A 26279-nucleotide genomic window follows, 5' to 3' on the forward strand; every position below is an offset into this window, starting at 1 on the left:
GGGGGTCATGTCATGGCTCCATTTGTTCTGTGACAGAGCAAAAATTATATATTTTTTTAACAGAAGAAATTTACTATCCCATCCAAATATTTTGTGCTGTGGCTTTTTCCTCTGGGAAAGAATCTTCGATTAACAACCTTTAATTTCTCAAGCTGATCTGAAAATTCGCTGCCTTGTGCATGCATTCGAGATACTTTTGAGGGACAGAAGTTTAGAGTTACTTTACAGATAATGCTTTTCCTTAAACTCTGCTTTTGATCAATTCTCTCCAGGCTCTACCCTAAAGAGACCCAATGTAGACAGACAGAAATGGCAGTAGAGAACCAGGAAGGAAAAAGGGTTATATTATTAATATATCAGTAGTGGATGTCTTTAACAGACTTTGAAAGCAGGATATTGATAGCACTGTCAAAGAAGTTTCAAATTAATATAAAGTCATAAGTTTTGAGAGGTAACCAGGTAAGAGCCAAAGAATGACACAAGCCCTCCTAACTTGGGAATCTGAGATGCATGAACAATTGTGATGGGAGGAGAATTGTTTGGGGACATAGATAAATCCCTCTTCACCTTTCGTTTTCCATCCTCTCTAACCTTGACACACAACTGCAGCCAGCACACTATTGCTGTTGGAATATTGACTTCAGATAACATTTCCAGACATGTAAATAAGAGTTTAATTGTGTGTAGAATTTTATTTAAATTATGGACCATATCTGGAATTTAAAACTCTTTAAATATAAATTTCCAGAAAAATTTTCAGAGGTACACGTGTGAGTGAGTTCCAGCCATCATAGTAGAATAGCTACTTTGTGGTGACTTACTGAACAGACACATTCCAGTAAGATCCACGTTTGTACCAGGGCAGAATACCAGCTGCTATCCTATCTTCTCAACAAAGGACTCTTGTGTTTAAACAAAAACTATGTACTGTATGCCCAGCAGCAGAAGGGAGTCTGAGCAGTGATGTCAAAGTATACCATGATGTCACCACAATTCACAAAGAATTACAGTTAATGCCATGTGAAGTGAGGCCAAATTCAACACTTTCCCTCTTGGGTACTTCACAGTCTGAGAGACAGAAGCAAGGCCAGAGGTCAGGCCTTTGTATAATTTTGTTTCGCATTCTCCAGACACCCTAATTTTGGAAGCAGGGGAGGGAGAAGACAGCCTGCTAAAGAAAAGTCCCTGACCATCTGCTGAGAATGAATTGTAGTGTCTGTATGCACGAATGTCTATACTAGGATAGTTCTTAGGATTTCTACTGAAGACTACTAAATAAACAAATTTCACAAAAACAATACGCAAAAAAATCCAGATGTGTTTAGCAATAAATTCATACAAGAATTTGTCCAAGACCCTGAAGTAAATAAGACGAGAACAAAATAAATCAGACAGGGAGCACCTGAGAGTTTTAATAAACGTTAGAAATCAGACTGACTTACTCTTTCAGAGTGTTTATCCAGTCGTTAGATGGTTTAGATCCTTGACCTCAGGAAAGGCAATATAAGAAAAAATCATTTAAGATGTTTGCAATCTTAGTTCAAATAATAGAGGACAGAAATAGGACCCTTAAAAATTAGCACCTGGCAAAAGTTTATTCCTATGAAACCAGGTCCTCCTCTATAATTTAACCACAGAGGCTGCCAAAGTTCCTACCCTTTGGTGGAGGTGGGAGTGTGTAGGTTGGATGTAGAAAGAGTGTGGCTTTGCCCCAACCAGACCACCAGCCAAAGGGCCAGAGCTCACAAAAGGTAAAGGGAAGAGCCAGGCCAAGGGTTGCCCAAGCTGAAGTCTATTAGGAAGTGCCAGGAATCAGGAACTCAGGAGATTAAGTACAAAGTGAATCTATAGATCCAGAGTTGGTGTCAGAGTCAGGGCATGAAGCCTGGGGCACTGTGCCTAGCAGGAAAGAAGTCAGAGGGAGATGCACTTGGAAATAATGAGCATTTATGCCCCAAGGCAATTCTGGAGTAGTGGGTGAAATAGCAGGCAAGGTGACAAGTGGAAATTAAACTCTCAGATTACGGTGTTATAAAATGATTTGTCCTTAGAGATCTTTTTCTTTTAGAGAGTGTCCTTTTGGTCTTTGGAACCAGTGGCAGAGAGTTTAAATGGTAGCAGCTGTTATGTTTTAGCTCGAGACAAAGAGGAAAATTCTTTGTAATCACAATGTATCCCTGTCACCTGTGGTGTTGCCTATAGGCTGAATCCATTCATTCATCGAACACATATATTTTAGTTGCTTGCTGTATGCCAGGCACTTTTCTAGGTGGACAATGAACAGGACATCCAAATATCCTTGACCTAGTAGGAGATAGAAAATAAATAATACGCTTAATAAATATCCATGGAACAGAATAGAGAACCCAGAAATAAGACCGCACACCTACAACTATCTGATCTTTGACAAAAGCAATGGGGAAAGGATTCCTTATTCAATAAATGGTTCTGGGATAACTGTCTAGCCATATGCAGAAAATTGAAACTGGATCGCTTTCTTACACCACATGCAAAAATTAATTCACGATGGATTAAAGACTTAAATGTAAAACCTAAAACTATAAAAATCCTGGAAGACAATGTAGGCAATACCATTCTGGACATAGGAACTGGCAAAGATTTCATGATGAAGACACCAAAAACAACAGAAGCAAAAATTGACAAATGGGATCTAATGAAGCTAACGAACTTCTACACAGCAAAAGAAACTATCATCAGAGTGAACAGACAACCTACAGAATCGAAGAAAATATTTGCAAACTATGCATCTGACAAAGGTCTAACATCCAGCATCTATAAGAAATTAAACAAATTTATAAGAAAAAAAACAATGCCATTGAAAGGTAGGTAAAGAATATGAATATACACTTCTCAAAAGAAGACATTTATGTAACCAAAGAGCATATGGGAAAAAAAGCTCAACATCACTAATCATTAGAGAAATGCAAACCAAAACCACAATGAGATACCATTTCTGACCAGTCAGAATGACTATTGTTAAAAAGTCGAAAAATAACAGATGCTGGCAAGGTTGTGGAAAAAAAAGAAACACTTATACACTGTTGGTGGGAGTGTAAATTAGTTCAAGCATTATGAAAGACAGCATGGTGCTTCCTCAAAGACCTAAGGACAGAAATACTATTTGACCCAGTAATCCCATTCCTGAGTATATACCCAAAGGAATATAAATTGTTCTATTATAAAGACACATGCACATGTATGTTCATTGCAGCACTGTTCACAATACCAAAGACATGGAACCAACCCAAATGCCCATCAATGATAGACTGGATAAAGAAAATGTGGTAAAGAAACACCATGGAATATTATGTAACCATAAAAAAGAATGGGATTATGCCCTTTGCAGGGACGTGGATGGAGCTGGAGGCCATTATCCTTAGCAAACTGACACAGGAACAAAAACAAACAAACAACAAAAACAAATACTGCATGTTATCACTTATAAGTGGGGGCTAAATGATAAGAACACATGAAGACAAAAGGTGAAACAACAGACACTGGTGCCCACTTAAGGGTGAAGGGTGAGAGGAGGCAGAAGATCAGGAAAAAAACTATTGGGTACTAGGCTTAGTACCTGTGCAATGAAATCATCTGTACGATATAGCCCCATAACACACATATACCTATGTAACAAAGGTGCACATCCTGCACATGTACCCCTGAACTTAAAAGTTAAAAAATAAATATTATGACTGAGGAGAAGTACAGCTTTAAATAGTCTGATCAAAGTGATCTTATTGAGAAGGTATTGATTTTCTCAAAGACTTCAAAGAGTCAGACAACTGCCATAGAAGTGCCTGAGGAAGAGTGTTACAGCCAGAGGTAGCAACTCAGGGCTGTCCTGAGATGAGAAAGTGTCTGTTGTGTTTGAAGGGCAGCAAAGAGACTGAGCCAGAGGGAGTGAGGTCAGAGAGGTCGTTCACATAGATGCTGCAGGACGATGTGGGCTGTTGTAAGGGTCTGGTGAACATGCAAGGAACTTTGCTAGTCCTGGCTATGACTGCTAAACCCCAGGAGAGAGAATGCCAGGTGTGGGGAGGATATGCATCCTTCTTTTCTTCTGCGTGTGTCTTCATTGCCATCTAAACCTCAAGGGGAACGTGGTATCTCATAGACTAGAGAGAAGCTCATTGATGACACAGTGCTATTTAGCCTAGACTTCAACTCTGGTGACAACAAATCCTAGTAATGCGATTTGTGGCAAGTTGTGTTATCTGTTTCAGTTTTATTTTTGTGAAATAGACACAATTGTAGCTAATTTTCAAGATTATTACAAGAATTATGTGAGAAGTTATGTATCTAAAAATAGCAAGTTTTCACAAACACTAGTTCACATTTCCTTCTGTAAGCAGGTTTCCCTCCTGTCTTTCTCCTCCTCCATGCCCCTTTGACCTTTAGTTATACTGCTCTTACTCCCTGTCTACTCTCACCTGTTTTGAGAAAATAATCTGATTAAACCCCCTCACCCTAGATTGAGACCGTGCCTACCACCTATATGTATTCCCAGCAGCACCATAACAGCCAGCTTAATGCCTTATGCTCAGTCGATTTGGTCTAATTTAAGTATAATCAGCAACTTCATGTGTTACTCCTCCCAAGGGTACTGGAACAACAGACAAAGGACTACACCAGTGTTTTCCAACTTTTTAACACAAAGGAGCCCTTTATTATTTTTTTTCCTATGGGACTTGTGTTTTGGAAGTTTCCATCTACTCAAAACACTGCATGTATTAAGTAATAATTTGTTTTCCTATTTTATAGCTTAAAAAAACCTGAGTTTGCAATTAAAAAATAAATACAGTAAAGGTCAAGATTCAGCTTGTTTGTATAATGAGATGATTGGTGTTTTGGTGACCTTATGTAGTTTTACTGCAGGTAAATATATTTCCATTAGGCTTTTGGAAATAGTAAACATAGCTCATGGAGCACTGTTAGCACCTTTGTGAATTACTGGGGATTCTGTTTTCTCTTATTGGAAATCTTAGTTGTAAACCAAAAAAAAAAAAAAGAAAAAAAAAAACAAGTGTGTAAAAGAGGAAATTTTGGTACCCATAACAAACCATGAGAGAGGTAGAGTATGCCTGCCTGTGTGGCAGGGGGAGAGGTAGGAGGTATGGACCACAGGTGTTGTTGGGGCTTAGCACCTTCCCATTCACTTGCTATATGTGCTTCTAAGTCACAGATCACAGATGAAACCATCTCTTCATCCCTGTGCATAAGTGTAACTCTAGAGGTAGTGATCTTGATTAGAATATTCAAACATATTAGAATATGTTATTACTGCTCATTATTGCCATATAAATACTGCATAGTATGCCTTTTCATGGTTAATGGGCATTCTACTATAATTTATAGTCAAATAATCTCAAGGTGGAATTTTGGTTTTGTTATTAACCAGCTATGTGAACTTGGGGAAGTTATCTTCTCTGAACCTCAGTGTTATAATCTGATTGGTATTTTGGTGACCTTATGAAGTTTTATTGCAGGTATTAGAGCCACCTCTTTGAAACTGCTTGTATTTATTTGCTCAGATGTTATTGAGACATTTATTTGTTCAGATGTTATTGGGACATTGTTATATGACATTGTCTTTCAGAAAACTCACAAGTAACATGTATTATTTCAGTACTTTAATTATGGTGCTCCTGAGCTGGTTTTTGATTTATTCATTTATTACACAAATACATACTGTCTACTATAAAGAACACATTATTGCATACATTTTCTAAAAGATTCAGTGGATTCTCTGACTCTTACAACTGCTCATGTGTTCCTATTTTCTAGGAAGCTCAAATCCAGATGTGACCTCCCCCCACCACATCTAGCAACTGTACAGGACGGCATAGTGTGCATTATGTGTAGTTCTCTCATTTCTAGATTTATCTTTCTCACCTTTGCCTTTCTTTTTGCTCCATTCACTCATTTGTTTTTTTAATTTTATTGTTATATATATGCTATAAATCTTTTTATTATTTAATGAAAGGTTAAGCATAAGCAAATTAATGAATAGCTAAATCTTTTGAGGATGAAGTTAGAAATGCACTCCCTCCCCTATATATTAAAATAGTAAATAAAGGATAATCTATGTAAATCATACTGTTACCCATAAAGTTCTATCTGAATGAAGTAAATATAAATAAGAGCAGCTATGGTCAGATTTGCACAGTTTAGTTTTCCATATTTGTCTTTCCCAGTGCTGAAAATAGAAGGCTTTAAAAGTTTCTTACCTCATGGTGTTGGATCAAGAAAAGCTTGACATCACTGGCTCAGTATTTGATGCTAGATTGAGGTCCTTATGGGAAACCATTTGAAATGAAGCCAGTGTGAACCCATCCTAAGAATGTCAGTCTGAGGCATGATATCTGCTTATGGATTATATTTATTTATGTTCTCCAAATTATTAGTATGGTGATCTTTCTTTCTCCTGTGGCTACTAATGAAGGCATTTTATTATACATATTTCAGTGTCTAGAGAATTTCAGTCTTGCATACTGCCTGTTCTCTTGCTATCAGCTCTGTAAAGTAAAGGAAGAAACCCCTACTGCAGGCCTGATGCCTAAAATCTGCACAACATGCTAAGTCTCTGAGCCAACTCGGATTGGATGCTATGATCCTAGTTTGTTTGTTTGTTTGTTTGTTTTTGGCAGTGGGGAGGGGGTTGGGTCGGTGGGCAGTTCTCTCCCTCCATTTAGTAAATCTGAAAGAAGAATAAAGAAAAATCAGCAGTGTTAAGTGTGTTTGCTCAACTCAAAAATAAGACAAGGGGCTGCATATCTTTGTACACATATATGTACATAGGAGAGGGTACAAAAGACATACATTTCAGATATGAAAGCAGAACTTGATAACCCACTAGTGGTGTCTAAACAATGAAAACACTATTAATTTGGTAAGTTTCGGGGTGCTATTTTGCCTTTCTTTAAATTTTTCTTGGATCTTCTCACTTTTTTGTTACCTGAGATTAAAATATTGCAAAATAAGCAACACTGTGCAATGATTTTGGGTGAGGATGAGGTCAGACCACTGCATCCAGCTGACACCTCATAGCAGAGTACTAATAAGCTGTATTAGATGAAAATATTCAGTTTTCCACTGTTTGCAAAAAAATTTTTGTGCAGTTGCCAAAGTTATGAGTGGTCATTATCTCACTTAAATGTTTTGTCCAGAATGGGGTGGGTCTGGGAACTCAGTGACCTAAACATTGCCTTTCATGACACTTCTCTAATAATTAACATAGGTGCACTCGGGAAATAGTCTCTGAAAAATAATAGCCCTTTACAGCAATTCTTGTTCATGCATCAGGACAGAGGTTTAGGTAGCCTCTTGCTGTCATTTATGGTATGTCCGCTTCTTTGTGTGAACAGTTAAAAACACATGTACATATACATGCCTACACACATGCATGCACACATTTTTGCAGACTTGTATGTCAATGGCTGCAGTCTAAGGTCACCTATCTGCAAACTACATTGGAGCTATTAGCAAACCATTATGCGTTTCATTGATTCAGCAGCATTTATTGTGTATCTCAAATGTCTGATACTGGGCTGAGCAGCAGAAATGTCAAGATTAATAAAACACAGGTTCTCAGGTAGCCCAGGATGTTGTGTAGTGATAGACATGTTAATAGAGTAAACTCAATATAAGTTATATAACAATTTGAATTGGGTATACATGAAAAAAAATAATAATAATAGTGGCTTAGACACGTAAAAAATTTATTCTCTCACAAAAAAAGATGTAATCAGTCCAAGTGTGGTTCAGGAAACAGGATCTTTCTCTCTTTCTGCTCTGCCATTCTGAGTACAAGGCTTCCATTCTCAAGATTGTCTCATTTCCAAGATGGCTGCTGGAGCCAGCAGGAAGGTAGGAAGGGGGAGGGCGGAAAAGGCATTCCCCAGCTAAGTCAGCTTCTTTTAAGTAGCCTTCCGAGAAGCCTCACACAATACTTCCACTTTTATTTCAGTAATTATGATTTGGTCTCATGACGAATGAGAAATGTATTCTTTTAACTGCATATAATGCTAACCAAGATAAAATTGGGCTCCAGTACAAGAAAAATAAGAGAAGATGAATATTGTATGACAACCAGAAACCTCTGTCACATGGAAGTATGAAGAAATGACTATGGAAACATACAGCAATAAGGCAGTTACCTCTGGAATCTGGACAGGCTTTCTTGAGGAGACACCTAATTTGGGATTTGAAGGATGAATAGGAGTTTGCCAAATAAAGACTAGGGAAAGAGTATCCTAGACAAAAAATAATAGCACATGCACAGAGGGCCAGTTAAGCCCATTTTTGTATTTCTATTTATTTTTCTCTCTGTTATTAATAGTAGGTCTTAAAGTAACAACTAATTTTAATTAATCTAACAGTTATTCAAAATCAACAGATTAAGATATGTCAAGTATGATTATCCTGATAGCTCTACAAACAATTTTCCACTTGGAACAAAGTAAGAACATTTTATCTGATATCAAGTATTCCACATTTTAAAAATAATTGAGTTAGAAGATTTTGGCATCTTGAAGAGGAATCAATGACAGAGAAAAGGAAGAAAAAAAAAATTGTGTCAGGGAGATGTTTGTCTTTTAAATTCTGAAGCTAAACAAAGCCCATTTAAAACTGACTTGGTTCATATCCTGGGGTCCATAAACCCACACTAAGAGTGCTAAGTCAGGCGTCTAGCCAAGTTAGTCTTAAAGTATGTCACCTCCTATTTAGCTATTTCTAATATTACTGTTACTTTTGATCTGTGAAGCTGAATTGTTCGTTACTGAAAATGGTTTTGGAACCATAAGAAATCTTTAGACTTAGAGAGAGATTTTCATGATTATCTCCTTTGGCTCCATTAGAGGTATCAGAATCCATTAAAAATTTTCCAGGGAAACTTAAATCCTTTGAGAAACCTGAAATTCCTATAGTTTGAGGAGTAAATCCAGTTAGATTTGGGATGCCTGAGAGTGGAAATTTCTGTGCCCACTGCCCGTGCTGTCCTTCCACATAGCCAAGGATCTTGTCAGATTAAGTCCTCTTTAATCCCAGCAACCACAACAACAGTAAAGTCAATAATGCTTTGAATATTGCCTAAATTAAAACTGCCATGCTTTCTCAAAGAATTCGGTCCCTCTAAGGCAATTAGGTTATCAGTTTTCTGGGGTTTTTTTTGCTTTTTGTTTTTTTGGCCAACTTTGGTTTTTGCTTCCTCTCCAATTAGCTAGTATCCAGCCATTTCTAAAGGACACGGTGAACCTCATGTGACACCTCTCTTCCGTTGTTAACTCTGACTTCACATCTCAGCTCAAAAAAGTCTCTTCCTAAGGGAAATCTTCTCTTGCCTCCCTAACCAAATTGAGTTATCCATATTTTATGCTCTCAGAGTGCCATGTGTCTGTGTTTTATAGCTTTTATCATGATTATCATTTTATGCTTTTTGCGTGTGATGATTTGAGCACTATCTCCCTCTGCCACTAGACTGTAAAGTCTCATGAGAGTGGACCCATAGATGCTGAAATTCACCATTGAATGTTGCTGCTAGCACAGTGCCTGGCCCATAGCAGGTCCTCAATAAATGCTGCCTAAACAGTTAAATGAATTCTTTTATAAAGTACTTCTGTAATCCCATTTGACACTGTACTAAGAACATAAGAGTGAATACAGAAGTGATCCGCTCATGGGTGGGCCCATCTACAGACATGAATTTTGAAAATAATTTTACTGCAGTTACGTAGAAATACACCAAAGCAGTCTTATGCCAGCACATGCTTGGCACTGCAGGGATGAAATTTGGTTGCTTTCTGAAGTGGTCTCACTGCAGCCTCTGAATAGATTGAGGTGAACTGCTCCTCAGCTACGGTAAACCCACAGGGATAGAGCCCATCTGCCTTTGTCCCTGACTTTAGAACTCAGCACCATGTTTTCCTGACATCTTTGCACTTAAAAAAATGTACAGTTATTGAAGGAGTTGTTGCTTTTCATCTGTTTTTAAAAGATGTTCATTTGCTATTAATGAAAAAATACACATTACCACATTTTAAAAATAGAGTACATATATAACACAATATTAAATGATTATGTTTTTAAACCTTTGCCTAAACATGTGTTTGCAATTATTAATAAAAGGAATTAAAAAAAAAGCCTCAAGCCTCTGGTCATATTAACAAGCAGATTTTTGAAAGGCAAGACGAACTGTGGGGACTTTATGAAGAGAAGCCATAAGTCCCTTCAGTTGTCACTACCATTATCATTTTATTTTGTCAAACAGAGTAATTGAAATCGTTTGGGAATGGAATAAATCTTTCTATATTTGATCTAACTAGAACTATAAGCCATACAACCTGGCATAATTTGGATTTGAATTTCTAAAACTCAGATATTGGAAAGTAAAGAGGAAAGACACAAGTGGCATTGCCCACATACTTTATAAAAGCCTGTGATGTTGTTAAGCCTGATTTGGACCAGGCGTAAATGTTTCACTAGAAGTCTTTAGAACTTGACTGCTTATTAGCTAAGTGACCTTGGGTAAGATTCATGGCCTCAACTATAGAATGGAGATATCTTACTTGCATGGCTCTTTTGAGAATGAATGAGATATTTGTACTGTGCCTGGTACAGGACAGGATAAGGCAAATGACAGGGTCTTAGTGGTGTTCATCCCTGCTGCCCTTCATGCAACCCTCCTCTTCCTCACGCATACACACACTAAGTTTGTATCTGTTTGCTGATTCTCTTCTCTTTTTTAAGCTGGAGTGCTAGCTAGAAAAGGAAGTATTTTCATTATCACTCAGCAAATATTTTTTGAGGGCCTACAATTGACTAAGCACTGTTCTCATTGCTTGGAATACATTAATTAACCCAAGATACAAATCACCCACCCTTATGCAGCTTTCATTCTAAGGAACCATGTGGAACATGGAGATCATTTATAAAATGTTTCCTGCTACCATTACCTCTTGGTTGTAGTTTTTGTCATTTGGGTGAATCGTAATTATTAACGTAGGAGTTATTCTTGAATTAGGCCCTAAAACATCAGTAATTCAGGATCTTCTTGTTTCTCTTATTTTCTTCCCATCATTCCCTACCCTGCTCCCTATTCTCTCTCATTCTCTTTCTTTTACCCTTCTTTCTATTTGTATATCTGAACTTTGAAAACATCTTTACCCATGCTACCTTTTTTTCTTTCTTAGCTTGATTCAAATTCCGGTTGAATTCCATCCCCTGCATTGGAAGTATGTTTTAGGCCCCTCAGGGATGAAGGGAGGGTTGTTTTGTGGTGATTGGCCTCGTAGTGGATTCTGCCATCGGTAGGTGCTTGGTTGAATTACACATCTCTCTTTCTTGTTAGATCGTTGGCTGCGATCACCAGCTGGGAAGCACCGTCAAGGAAGATAACTGTGGGGTCTGCAACGGAGATGGGTCCACCTGCCGGCTGGTCCGAGGGCAGTATAAATCCCAGCTCTCCGCAACCAAATGTAAGACACACAGAGATGGGTGACCTTTGGACTTGTTCATTTATCCTCCCCTGGCTTATGTCTGGCCCCACTAAACAGCCAGGGAACAATACATCCACCAAAATGACGATGAACCTGAAAGTGTAGAAGGCCTCATGCTCAGGCATGTGAATTAGCTTAGGTGGGACAAGTCAGGTTACCAGCTGCAGTTCCAAAGAGGAAACCTGTCCTTCTGAGGCACATCAGGAGTGAGCCAGACATGGAGCTACCAATACTCTCTGTGCAAACATGAGCTTTGCTGTCCAACATGAGGACAGACTGTATCCCAGCTCCTGCATGATGTATAGTGTGATATGCCTGGTGGAAGATAGCAGGGAGAGTGGGAAGATAACACAAATTCACTCCTGTCACTGTGAAGTCACATGGCCTTCACTTACAAGGTGGCCTTTGGTCAGTACTAAAGCAAGTTCTTTCAGAATTAATGTAGGGCAGTGATTACATGAAGTTTCGGTTTTTTGGTTTTTGGGTTTTGTGTGTGTGTGTGTGTGTTTTGTTTTTTGTTTTTTTTTGAGAGCAGGTCTCTCATGCTGTCGCCCAGGCTGGAGTGCAATGGGGCGATCTCAGCTCACTGCAACCTCTGCTTCCCGCGTTCAAGCGATTCTCCTGCCTCAACCTTGCAAGTAGCTGGAATTACAGGCACATGCCACCACACCCAGCTAATTTTTGTATTTTTAGTACAGACAGGTTTTCATCATGTTGGCCAGGCTAGTCTTGAACTCCTGACCTCAAGCGATCCACCCGTCTCAGCCTCCCAAAGTGAGGGATTACGGGCACAAGCCAGTGCACCCAGGCTATACGAAGTTTTTTATTGACCTTTGTGTCCTGATATCTCAATACTAGCAAAAAAAAAAAAGTGTGCTTATTATACATGTACTCACTGAGAACTTCACACGATCATCCTCTGTAATTGTTATAACAACCTCATGAGCAAAGTACTATTAATCCCCATGTTATGGATGAGATAACTGAAGCTTAGCCAGATTTTGGGACTTACACAGAGTCACACAGTTGTAATGGAGCCAAGATTTGAGTCAGAGTCTGATTCCAGAGCCTAAGCACTTACTTGTTCCTCTGGACTGGTCACAGCCCTGCCGATAGTCTCTGTGGCGGGACATTTGCAAAGCAGATAGATGGATCAAGGGAAGGTGCCCCAGATGTCTACTCAGTCAGGTCCTGCTAGGATAGATGGTACAAGTTCTCATGGTACCTAAGCCAAAAACGGAGTCATTAATCTGAGACATTTTATGATGCACAGTCCTCTGTGACAAGCACTGTTCTAGGCACTGCAGCAGATACAGATAGAAATAAGACAACCCTTGTATTAAGGACATGCATTTTTAGAATTATTTTGGCATTGCTTGGCATATTGTCTCCAGATTTCGCTACTATGCAGAATCCTTCAATAGATCCCTGATTGAGTATTTCTTTCCACATGTCTCTCTGACTTGGGAAATGAGAATGAATATCTTTACTGAATGTGTTTTGTTATCTTTACTTGTTGACTAGCTGGAGGAAAACAATTGACATATGGGGAGTTTGTTGCTTTAAATGGACTTACAGGTCAAGGAAGAAAGGCAGATGCAGTTATTCTGGTATGCAGTGGAGAAATATTCTCAGAAGTCCTTAAAAGGCAGCTTGCCAAAGGATTAGCCTCGAGGTAAAAAGAGGGGGCAGAAAGAAAGAACGGAGACTACTAAACACATGAAAAATTGGAGATACCAGTTTAGGGAACTCTGTACATTCTAACTCCGTTGGAAGCAGTGGAAAATGTAATTCTGCAAAAATAAATAAAATAAAATAGATTTAAAGAATGAAATAACTTAGACATTGATATAATACATTTAGGCAAGATTTTTCTTTGGTCATGTCTGTTGGTAGCTTCTTCTATAAGATGAAAAATTTCTAAAGTTAGAAGATGAAAACCAGAAATGGATAGAGGCATAATTCTCTTGTAAATCATGGTTGGATGTTAGGAAAGAGTTATGTTTAAAAGATCACTCTTAAGAACTCTTCAAGGAATGCTAGAAGAATTAAAATCTCTCTAATTATTTCTGTCTTGTATCTGAATCAGTTTTCATTATCTAGGAATCTAGGAATTACAGTTAGGTACAAAAGGGAATGTCATGCATGTGTGCAGTAATGGCTGTATGGTGTCCTGGGAGCATGTTTTTAATGGTAAAGATGCTTCTTTATTCTCATGTCCATACCTTCTTGTTCTCATAGAGGAGCTAGACTACTATGCTCAGATAGACATTCCTCTTACCGTACTGTTTGGGAGGGATGGGTAACCTCTGGGGCCTGAATCGCAAAACAATGATGGAGAAGCTCCGAAGGAACAAACTGAAGCAAATTGAGAGCCCTATATAATCTCCAAGTCTACAAATAAATACCTCAATGAAAAGTGCCCTATTCAAGACCAACAGTGGGTGAATTATATGATACACAACCTGATGATTATACATAACGGCAAAATGCAATTGATTCGTTTACCTTAGCACTGATGATGCCTCATGACAAAATGATTGATATCAATAAAGCCCAGCGTATGCATGCATCTCACCACAATCTATAGCAGATGCTGAACAAACTGCCTCACTTATGTTTTCTCCACCCTAGAAGAATCTTCCGTCTTATATTTACGGACTGTGAGGCGACCCACTGGCAGGGAATATGAGGCTGCTCTGCAGGGCCCCGTGGAGTGGCCAGGTGAGCAGTTCTCCATGCCTGGAGGAGTCCTGCCAGATCTCTCCCCTGTCTTCTGCCAAAAAGCACCGTCAGCTCGCCACATGCTCTCTTCAAACTTCTGGCACTCAGATTCCCCACATTGAACTCATTTTCTTTCTGAGTTTTTTTTCCCCCGTATGTTATCAAGCCTCAGAAGAACAAAGCAAAAACAGGAGAGTGGAGAAAGACCATGGTAGAAAGTGCCAGAAGGATAAAGAGAAGTGGGAATCGTTTATCAAATGGCTGCCATTTGCTGGTGAATTTTTTAAAATCATCTTTTTATTAAAAGACATTACAATTGCCTAATACAAATACAGACAATGGAAATAGAGCAAGATCAAAGTACTTTTTCTCCTTTCTTAAAGGAAAAGACTACCCACTGGTAGCACTCAGCCGTTTAATTTTTCCTAGTTACTTCCCAACTCCCCCAGCCCAACAAAAATAGTCAGATATAGCTAACATTACCTTGTTTTTGATTCTTGAAATGTAAAGGCTCATTTCTCACAAGATGTATTGACTTATGCTATATTATATATTTTCCAAGTATACTCAGAATATTCTTAGGGCCAGAGCCAGCCTATTTGCTATCAATTTGATACTTCCAGCTTTGCGGAGTTCTTATCTGTATCTGTATGTTTTGAAATCACCTGGAGATCCTAAAGCTGTCTCTGTACCTTCCTTGCATGGTGAGGTCACTTAACTAATTTATATCAAGATAAAACTAAGTTTAAGCTTTTAATACTTAAAAATATGCTCTCAGACGGTGGCTTATGCTGATGTATGATGGCTATGGGTAAACATATTCTTGGACTATCATTCTACCTCAAAGATTTTGAGGTCAAGTACGCTTATAATAAAACACAGGCCTCTATGCTATAAAGTACAAAATACACATGGATTTTTCAAAGAAAGCACAAAACATTAAAGAAATTTCCACTTGCCCCTGGATGCTTCAGGCTATCCTCACAAGCCACTCAAGGATATATTCATTCAACAGCACATATTTAATGGGCACCTGCTATGTGCTGAGGAACTGTTCTAGGTGCTGGAAACACAGCACAGAACAAAACAGACAAAATCCATTTATCTTCATAGGAGTCATGGAAAAAACAAACCAGAGCAGGAGAACAGGAAATGGGTATAGGCTGCCAACCACGAGTGATGCAGGGGAGCTGCAATTTTCAGTATGTTAATAAAGAAAGGACTCACTGATAACATGGCATTTGAACAAGGATCTAAGGGAAGTGAAAAGAGGTCACCATGCAAAAGTCAGGGAGAAGAAAATTCTAGGATATATTTGGGATATATTTCAGGAAGAACAAAGAAGCCAGTGTGACTAAAATGAGATGAGTTTCAAAAAGGCTAGAGAAAATGATGTGAGGCAGGGGGAAGAACGGCACAGATATGGTGGGGTTTTGTAAGTCTGAATGAAATGGGAAGTCGTTGGAGGATTTTGAACAGAGGAATGAATTGATCAGATAGGGCACAGATGACAGTGACTTGGACTGTACCAGTAGCTGTGGCAATGATGAGAAGTGATCCAATTCTAGATACACTGCACCTGTAGTTATTTATTTATTTCCTTCCCTCTTTCCTTTCTTTCCTTTCTTTTCTTTCTTTTCTTTCTCTCTCTCTCTCTTTCTCTCTCTCTCTCTTTCTTTCTCTTTCTTTCTTTTCTTTCTTTCTCTCTCTCTCTCTCTCTCTCTCTCTCTCTCTCTCTCTCTCTCTCTTTCTTTGAAACAGGATCTCACTCTGTCTCTGAGGCTTCAGTGCAGTGGCACAATCACAGTTCAGCTCATTGCAGCCTTGACCTCCTGGACTCAGGTGATCCTCCCACTTCAGCCTCCCCGAGTAGCTGGGATTACAGGTGTACACCACCACACCTGGCTAATTTTTGTATTTTTAGTAGAGATGGGGTTTTGCCATGTTGGCCAGGCTGGTCTCAAACTCATGGCCTCAAGTGATCTGCCCACCTTAACCTCCCAAAGTGTTGGGATTGCAGGTGTGAGCCATGGCATCTGGCCAGCATTTTGTATTTTAGCCATTCTTATCAGTGAGTAGTGGTATCTCATACTTGTTTTTATTTGCATATTCCTAATGGCTAATAATGTTCACATCTTTTCATGTTGCATTAGCTTGCAATTGATGCTGTAACTAATTACCACAGACTAAGTGATTTAAAGCAACACAAATTTATTATTTTATGGTCCTGGGGGTGTCAGAAAACTGAAATAGGTTTCAGTGGGCTAAAAACAAGGTATTTGCAGAATTCAGCTCTGGAAGCATTCAGGGAGAATTTCTTTTTCTTCAATTTTGATTTTCCTGCTCCTGGAGCCTATGCACATTCTTTGGCATCTTCAAAGCCAGTAGCGTAGCATCTTCAGCTCTCTCTCTGACTCAAGCTTCCTCTTCTGCCTGCCTCTTGTATATTAAAGAATGTTTGTGATTACATTGAGTCCACTCAGATCATCCAGGATAATCGCTTAATTTTAAGGTCAGCTGATTAGCAATCTTAATTCCATTAGCAATCTTAATTTCCCCTGCCCACATAATATCACACATTCACAGATTTAAGGACTTACTTAGCAGGGGAGAGGGATACATTAGTCTACTTACCATGGTGTGCTTTGTTCATCTTTTGCATAATGTCATTTCAAGTCTTTTGCTCATTTTTTAAAAATGTGTTGCTTGACTTTCTCTTGTTGAGTTTTGGGAGTTCTTTACATGTTTTCTAGGTATAAGTCCTTTGTGGGATATTTGAATTGGAAGTATTTTCTCCATCATAGCTTTTTTCTTCAAAATTGCTTAAGGTTCTCTTTCACAGAGCAAAAGCTTTTCATTTAGATGAAGACCAGGCTATCATTTTTTTCTTTTATGGCTCGTACTTTTAATGTCATGTCTAAGAACTTCTTGCCTAAGACCAGGACGCAAAGATTTTCTCTTATGTTTTCTTGCAGAAATATATTTCACCTTTAGATCAGTGACCTATTTTCAGTTATTTTTAGTATAAGGTGTAAGTTTGACAGGTAGATTGAAATTTTTTTCGTATAGATGCCCAATTCTTCCAGTACCATTTGTTGAAAAGACAACCTTTTCTCTTTTGAATTGTATTTAAACCTTGTCAAAAATCTATTGCCATTTCCGTGTGGGTCTGTTTCTGGACTGTATTCTGATATGTGTCTGTCCCTTCATCAGTACTCCATTTTTTTTTTATTACTGTGGCTTTAAGGTAAATCTTAAAATGAAGTAGTGTGATTTCTCCAACTTTATTCTTGTTTTCAAATTCATTTTGGCTATTCTATTCTGAGTCTTTGCCTTTCCATATAAATTTTACTACCTGCTTGTCCATATCTACAAAAAGTCTTGCTGGGATTTTGTTGTGTTAATTCTACAGATTGATTTGGAGGGGGTAGGAATTGGCATCTTTACCATGTTAAGTCACTCAATCTGTAAGGTATGAGAATTTTATGTCTCTGTTTATTTAGGTCTTGTTTTATCTCTTTGATTAGCCTTTATTAGCTTTCAGCATGAAGATCGCATATACTTTAGTTAGATTTACACCTGCTGTATTTTTTTGTAACTATTGCAAATGCCATTGTATTCTCTTTTTTAAAATTAGAGGTGGGGTTTCACTATGTTGCCCAGACTGAAGTTCAGTGGCTATTCACAGATGTAATGACAGCACACTACAGACCCACACTCAGCTCAAGTGATCTACCTGCCTCAGCCTCCCAAGTAGCTGGGACTGCAGGAGTTACTGTGCTTGGCTTGGCGTTGTATTCTTTGTTTCCATTTCCAATTATGTATTGCTGGTTCATAGAAAAATGATTGATTTTTGTGTGTTAGCCATGTATTATGTAAACTTGATAAACTCACTCAATACCTCTGAGTTTTTTGGTAGATGACTGGGATTTTCTCAATAAACAATCATGTTGTTTGCAAATAAGAGTGGTTTTGCCTCTTTTCAATTTGTAAGCCACTCTTTTTTTTTTTTTTTTTTTTTTTGTAGTCTTATTGTACTGGCTATGTATGCAATACAATAGTGAATAGGAATGATGACAATGGAGATCCTTATCTTATTCCCAATCTTAAGAGGAAAGCATTCAGTTTCTCACCATTGAGTATGATGTTAGCTGTAGGTTTTTATAAATGCCCTTTATCAGGTTGAGGAAGTTCCCTTCCTTTCCTGGTTTGCTGGGAGTTATTATCATGAAGGGATGATGAATTTTATTAAATTCTCTTTTACCTCAACTGACAAAATCATGGTTTTTCTTTAGACTGTTATTGTGATGAATTACATTAATTGGTTTTTAAATAACCAACTTTGCATTTCTGGGGTAAACTGCACTTGGTTATGCTGTATTATTCTTTATATAGATTTCTGGTTTGATTCGCCAGTATTTTGCTGAGGCTTTTTATCTGTGTTCATGAGAGATACTGGTCTGTCGTTTTCTTTTATGTATTTGTTTGGTGTTAGTATTAGCACAAAATGGCCTCAAATGATGAATTGAGAAGTAATATCTTGTCTTCTTTTTTCTGGAAGAGACTGTATAGAATTGATGTTATTTCTTCTTTAAGTGGTTGGTACCATGCCCCAGTGAAATTTTCTGGATCTGGAGATTTATTTTTCAGTATGTGACCTTATGAACATATGGAATACCATTATAGTAACTATTTTAATGTGCATTCTGTGTTTGGATTGATTGATTTTTCACTTTAATATGTGCTGTATTTTTTTTGTTTCTTTACATGCCTCGTATTTTTTGACTGGATGCCAGACATTACAAATTTTACTTTTTTGAGTACTAGATATTTTTTTATTTCTATAAATATCCTTGAGCTGTGTTCTGGGAGCAGTTAAGTTACTGAAATCAGTTTGAACCTTTGGGGTCTTAAAATGTGGTAGACAGGACCAAAGCCATGTTTGGTCTAGAGCTAATTGTACCCTTTTACTGAGGCAGGACCTTTCTGAGTATACTACTCAATGTTCCATGACTTACAAAGTTTGTCACTTTGGCTGATGGGATAAGATACTATTCTCAGCCCTGTATGAGCACCATGTACTCTTCTCTATAATTCTTTTGTGTAGTTCTTACCCCAGGCCAGGTAATTTCCTCACACTTATGTATTGATTGCTATGCTGCTGGCTACCTCTTGGTTTAAGGAAACCCTCTTGGGTCTCCAGAGTTGGCTTTCTGTATAGCTCTCTCCTTTCTGTTACTTTGTCCCAGAAATTCTAACTGTTTTGGTCTCCTTGGACTCTTGGCTTTGTCTCCTCAATTCAGGGAATCTACTGAGCTCTACCAGCCTTCCTACTTCCAAAGCTGTAGCCTGGGAACTCTATGAAGGCAGTGAGCTGAGGCAATGTTGGGCCTTATCTGATTTGTTTCCTGAGTGTACAGAATTGCTGCCCTTGTTTGCCTGATGTTCACTAACTTAAAAACCATGGTTTCATCTGACTTTTTAATTGTTTTAGGCAGAGTATTAAATCTAGTTCCTGTTAGTTCATCTTTGTCAGAAGCAGAAGTCTTGGTGCTGGGCTCTCAGTTCCACTCTGCAGTTACACAGAGCTAGCCAGCTTTTGACTCTTCTGTGGCAATGTAGTTAAGCACCTCTAATTCTTCATCTCCCCTCAACCTCCAGAGCCATTTGATTCCTAGAGGTTGAATGTGTTCCAATACTGTCTTAGAAGTTTCTCCCAAGCAGCTGACACTCATTTTGTGAGTCTGATACTGGCTGTTTTGATGTTATCACCTCTGCAGGCAAAGGTATCTATGTCAGGATTATTGTCTGAGTGAGAATATAAGATACTACTGATTGTGAGATGTATTCTGATTTCATATATGTTAAAGCATGAAAAGTTGTACCTCTTGGAATCAGTGAAATAGGGTATTTTGACAACAGAACTTTTTAACTGGTTAGATGTAAAGATGAAGTATAGGATGCCTCCAAAGTTTCTGGCCTAGGCAAATAGAAGGATGAAGTTCTCCAGATGGGAATGAGGAGGGCATCTTGTTTGGCCTGTCCAGTATATATCTTCTATTGTGCAATTACAGATAAACCAGGGAGAAAATTGAAAGCCTCAGATGCTCAACTTCTTATTTTGTTGGATGTATTTTAAGAGTAATAAAACTGTCATGAAGATGTAAAATATACCATTTAAATCTCCTCAAGATTGGCAAACTATTTTTATATGTAGTCAATTGTATTTTTAAATGGCTCTTTGATTTTTAAAAATAAAATAAAATTTGGTATCAGCTCCATAGGCACAGAGGGAAGAGTCTTTAAAAACATGAACTTATCAATGGATCTAAAAATAAGATAAACTCAGATATCAGAATAGGAAATTCTGTCTTTTCAAAATATTATCCTCATCACCTTCCTCTGATACAGCTGTCTATTACACAGAACATCCACATATGACAAGATTTTAAAACGGATATAAAATGTTCTGTATAGAAAGTTGTGTGATATACATATAGATAGATAATTTTTAAAGAATTCTCTTACGTACAAATCTTGGGAACAATTTTCTTGAGAAAAGACATTTGCAACCCATATCTATGAAATGATAGAATTTATGATTCCCATGGAAAGTTTGTCCGTTGAATGGAGAAAGGAATTATCTGGTATCTGGAGCAGATCATTTAGAATTGTTGCTTAATAAGCTAGAATATGTCCTGAAGACTGGCATCATGGTTCAGTCAACAAAGCCAGAATAGATTAGGGCAGATGCACTCGATCCTAGAATAGTGCGCCTTTGTAGGAAAGGGCACCCAGAGGAATGTGCAGCACGGTGGGAGAGGATGCGGCCCCTGCCTCGCCAGCTATACTAATGGCGTTAATCACCAAGGAGGCAGATGTTGCAAACAGATTGCTCTCACATCCTGTGCACAACATTCTAATAGGTGTCAAGTAGAAGCATCTTCCAACCCACCCCAAATCCTTGAGGATTTATCAGCAAGTGGGACCATTATTAATACATAAACAACTCAAAAGTGGCTTTTTATGAACATGCAGAAAATTAAATTTTTAATTGTTTTTCCTATTTTGTTTTTTGTTAAAGTAAGAGTACTGTTACCTAAAGTATATTCTAAGATATATCAGCTGATTTTAACAGATGACACACATAAGAAAAAGTTTTTATGCATAAACATCTTAGGTATACACTGGGTTAAATAGAGTGAAATGGGTTTCTTTGGTGCAGGGCTCCTAAAAAATGAATGAATGTGCTTCGGGAATTTCATCTGTGGGGTGTAGTATTTTGTATTTCCCCCATGTTTTATCTTAGATCCCTTTTCAGGACCGTCTTGTGGGGCTAGTGCTTTGTTTATCTTCTTTGTCGCTGAAACCCTAGTACCTAGCATGGAGCCTGACACTAAAAGACCCTCAAAAAATATTTGTGGAATAAAGTAATAAATTTGCAGATCGTTTAATGACTTGCCAGGGGTCCATCAGCCCTTTTCAGAATAATATATAAGAGAAGGCTGTGGCTCTTCCTACTTCGGTGCCATGTGCTGCCAACTGCTACAGTTTGTACCAGCCTGAGTTGCTTCATTTCTCTTTGACTAGGTGAGTGCAAGGGGCATCAGAAAATACTCTTTCACCTGGTCTACTTTCTCCATATACCCTCTTCCTCAACAACTTTCTAGGAGGTTCTTCTCTTTTTGGGGAGCATGCAAATGCTACCACACCCTATCTTCTTTAGGGAACATACAGATATTACAGCATCAGCCAAAAGTTAGGATATTAATGTTCCACTGTATGGAATGCGAGTCACTTCCCAGCAGAGCAAGAGAGAGGCTGCATGAGTGTGTGTGGGTCAGAAGACTGCTGCTGAGCATGGCAGGGCCAAACAGAAAGCTTTCCTTTTACTTGCACTTTATTTGACCTGTGGGTAAACAAAGACTTTCTATTTCTAGAAAGTGCCATTGTTTTAACTGCTTTGAGTTTCTTTTGCAAACTTAAAATGTCATGTCTTTATGCAAGGCATTTAAAGCTCTGTAGGCCCAGTCTTGGCCGGGCGGGGTGGCTCATTCCAGTAATCCCAGCACTTTGGGAGGCTGAGGCAGGTGGATCATGAGGTCAGGAGTTCAAGACCAGCCTGGCCAAGATGGTGAAACCCCATCTCTACTAAAAATACAAAAATTAGCCGGGTGCGGTGGCAGGAGTCTGTAATCCCAGCTACTTGAGGCTGAGGCAGGAGAATCACTTGAACCCAGGGGGCAGAGGTTGCAATGAGTCAAAATCGCAATCAAGCCACTGCACTCCAGCCTGGATAACAAAGTGAGACTCCATCTCAAAAAACAAACAAGCAGAAAAAGCTCTGTAGGCCTATTCCTAACATTTTTTTGTTGTTGTTCCTTTTCTGTGTTCCCCTTACACTTGTTTTCTGTTGTTGTTCTTATATACCACAAACTCTTAGCTCTCTGAATTTCAACAACATATGCCATTAAAAACAGCTATAAGATTTTAGCATGAGTGGAATATTCAACTTTGTAGAGAACTTGATAATATAACCTCTCCGAGGAAGGAATTGGGAGAATATGATTCTTCTTTCTCATTCAACAGGTAATGTGCTAGGGGCTTTGGAGAGTTGAAACCCAATAAAAAGTAGTTTTTCAGTCCCTGTCCTTTAAGAGATTTGGAGTAGAGGGAGGAAAATAATGTTTACAGATTACTTACTGTGTTCCAGGCTATACATCCATATATCTAGATTCATGTCTATATTTATATCTAGTAACAACAATAGTATAAGGCAAGTTTTGTTTTCCCTGTTTTACAAATGAGGAAACTTAAGATCAGAGAAGTCAGGTAACTTCTGAGATTCACTAATTTAAACTAAATTCTCCTAAAGATAGGATGATAATATTAAGGTTCAGAGAAGTTGAGTAAAAGTTGGGATTCTCTTATTTAACCTAAATCCTTCCAATGATAGGATAATTATGTACACTATTAAAAAAATATGTCTGAACAGGTCAGGTGCAGTGGCTTACCTGTGCAATCCCAGCACTTTGGGAGGCCAAGGCAGGTGGATCTCATGAGTTCAGGAGTTCAAGAAAAGCCTAGGCAACATGGCAAAACCACATCTCTACAAAATTACAAAAATTATCTAGGCATAGTGGTGTGCACCTGTAGTCCCAGCTACTTGGGGTGCTGAAGTAGGAGGATCTCTTGAGCCTGGCAAGCTGAGGCTGCAGTGAGCTGTGATCACGCCACTGCACTCCAGTCTGGGTGACAAAGCGAGACCCTATCTCAAAATAATAATAATAATAAGGGCCTGGCGCGGTGGCTCACGCCTGTAATCCCAGCACTTTGGGAGGCTGAGGTGGGCAGATCATGAGGTCAGGAGTTCGAGACCAGCGTGGCCAACATGGTGAAACCCCATCTCTACTAAAAATACAAAAATTAGCCAGGTGTGGTGGTAGGTACCTGTAATCCTAAATACTTGGGAGGCTGAGGCAGAAGAATTGCTTGAACCCGGGAAGCAGAGGTTGCATTGAGCCAAGATGGTACCACTACACTCCAGCTATATATATGTGTGTGTGTGTGTGTGTGTGTGTATAAAAGATAAGTAGTATGAACAAAGAATCACACAGGGCTTCTGAATATGCTGGTAAATATTTTTAAACCTACCTTTCTCTTATCTTCTGAAGTGCCTTCCTATCCATTTGATCTCGGACTATGCATTATACTTCCCAGAAATTTCATTTCTTTATCAGAAAATCCTCTATGCCAATGTCAGAAGTTTTGGGTGAGGGAGTAAATAGTATAATTTAGGTGAAATTGAAACTCTGCAGTGCCATAAAAATATAAGATGCTGTCATTACAAATGGAGTTCTGAATAAGAATACCTATGATATATTTGAGATGCATATTAGCTCTAATTTTTAAAAATGTCTTCTTCTAACGAATTTAAGCTCAATTTATAAATAGAGTGAAAAGAAATCCATTATAAAGTGATCTGTGGTTCAGTCGATTTCTAAAAAAATATTTTTAAATAGAGTGTGTGTAGAGAAATGTCAAGAAACATTTGTGGGGTACGCACTACATATAGTTTTAGGGATAGATATTGTGAAGGATATTTAAGAACTAGAAGGCATGATTTCTGCCCCTGGGGTGTTCAGAGCATACAAACATATCTTCCCTTTCTCTTATCTGTTCTACTCATCCAAGATACTCTGCTGGAGAGAAGTCCAGATTTTGATGTAATAAATTCATCCTTTGAACATTAGACTTTATTTTTATGTTTTAATTCAGCACAAGTGTTTTTGATCATATAAGACCAGATTTTAAAATCAAAAATGAAAACTCGCAAACTAATTTTTCAGTATATCAAAATTCCTATGTTTTAAAAGGCCACATCCTCCAGGAGTTAACTAGTGACTAGCATCTTTGGCATATTTTATTTTGAGGAAAGTGAAAATGTTGATTCCTAAATAATGGCCTTCACATTTCAAACACTTTAAAAAACTGTCATTTTTAAGGTATGTAAGTCAGTGCCTTTATTGAGAAGGCGATCAGTAATTTTGTGTCAAGTGACGTGCTTTAAGATTTCGCTTTGTCTCTCTCTAGCGGATGACGCTGTGGTTGCGATTCCCTATGGAAGCAGACATGTTCGCCTTGTCTTAAAAGGTCCTGATCACTTGTGTAAGTAACTCCGTTGTTTTCCTTTGGGAATTGGGAATTGTAGTCATTATTATTTATTTTGTGTTCCCAGAAAAGATTAAAACACAAGAATACACATCTTTCTACTCTATCATAATATGATATTTTGAGTGCTTCTGTTTATCTTTTAGCTGCCTGATGAGATGGCAGAAAGCCCTGTGGTAATTATCTTTAACCACAGTCATCCTGAAAAATACAAAATAGATGCTCCCAATGGGTTATTCATGGGTTAAGCGCATGTTTATGCTCTTGTGAGTATTATATCTCATTCCCTCTCTTCTTCCTTTCCAATCTCAATCTTTTTTGCCCTCCCTCTCCTTTTTTCTTCTTTCTTCTAACCTCCTTCTCTTTTCTTCATTCATTCTCTTTTTCTACCTACTTTCATGTTTCATTACTTCATCAATGCAGAGGAACATAGAAACTCCAAACAACCTTAACACTGTAGCATTTAAAGAAAACCATCATGGTGTAATTAAGCATCCCATGTATTAAAGAAAAATTCAGGGCCCTCATATCTTAAAGAAAGCTACTGGGATTCAGGATTAAATGGTAATCATAACCCCAAAGATCAAATGGCAGCATGGCCCCTCCAGGATTTGTGCAAAAATTGATCTTCAATCATGCCAAGGCAGCAGTACAGAGCCACCTATTTCTTATTATTTAGTGTTGTTTAGATACAGAGCTATAAATTACAGGAAGAAAATTATAGGCTATAAACAAAGAAAAGGATGAGAGGGGATATGATAGCATTTTCTGTAAAATTCAATTTCACTGAAAGGCTTCACTTCAGTTGGTTCCTTGAGCATTTCTGATCTCCTCCACTGTGATTGTTCCTGGGTTTCCACAAGGCCATCTATCATCTGTCCTTTCTCCCCTCCCACACAAATGTCTGTGAAACCAATTTAGATAGCAAGCATTATTTTTTAGTAATTGGATTATGAATGAAATCATGCTAAAAAGGCAAACAAGAGGAAGACAAATTGAAGCCCATAAAGGTCAAGATCGCCTACAGTAGTCTTTCTAAAAATAAAAATAAATACATTTCACGGAAGAGGTGGGATTTGAAAGGCCATGTGAAGTAAAAGAATAAGTAAGGTACAGTTCAGGCAAAACCAAAAAATGCTGATAAGTCACCTTCTATGTATTCAAGTTTGTTTCTAATCCTGAACAACCCTGTAAAATATGGTGTTCACATGTGAAAAGATAATGTATGTGTGTGTATTATTACCATTCAAATGATTCATTTTTCCCCATTTGAGAATTGGAGAGGGCTAACTTCTAATGTAACAACCCCACTCAAAAGCAGTACTTTCGTGAGCAGTAACAGATACTGGAATAAAATATTCAGGCCAA

The 26279-nt window shown here is 38.2% G+C and overlaps 1 protein-coding gene across 2 annotated transcripts in view; it reads left to right on the forward strand.

Annotated features, from left to right (window-relative positions):
* Positions 1–26279, forward strand: part of ADAMTSL1 (ADAMTS like 1) — a 979130-nt gene that overhangs the window by 695905 nt on the left and 256946 nt on the right. For both annotated transcript variants that reach the window (XM_033237422.1, XM_033237423.1), the window contains 2 exons: positions 11369–11495; positions 24834–24908. In XM_033237422.1, the coding sequence (XP_033093313.1) occupies positions 11369–11495; positions 24834–24908 (202 nt within the window). The remainder of the gene's footprint in view (positions 1–11368; positions 11496–24833; positions 24909–26279) is intronic.

This window comes from Trachypithecus francoisi, unplaced genomic scaffold (assembly GCF_009764315.1).
Source record: "Trachypithecus francoisi isolate TF-2019V2 unplaced genomic scaffold, Tfra_2.0 Lachesis_group16, whole genome shotgun sequence".
Classification (NCBI taxonomy): domain Eukaryota; kingdom Metazoa; phylum Chordata; class Mammalia; order Primates; family Cercopithecidae; genus Trachypithecus; species Trachypithecus francoisi.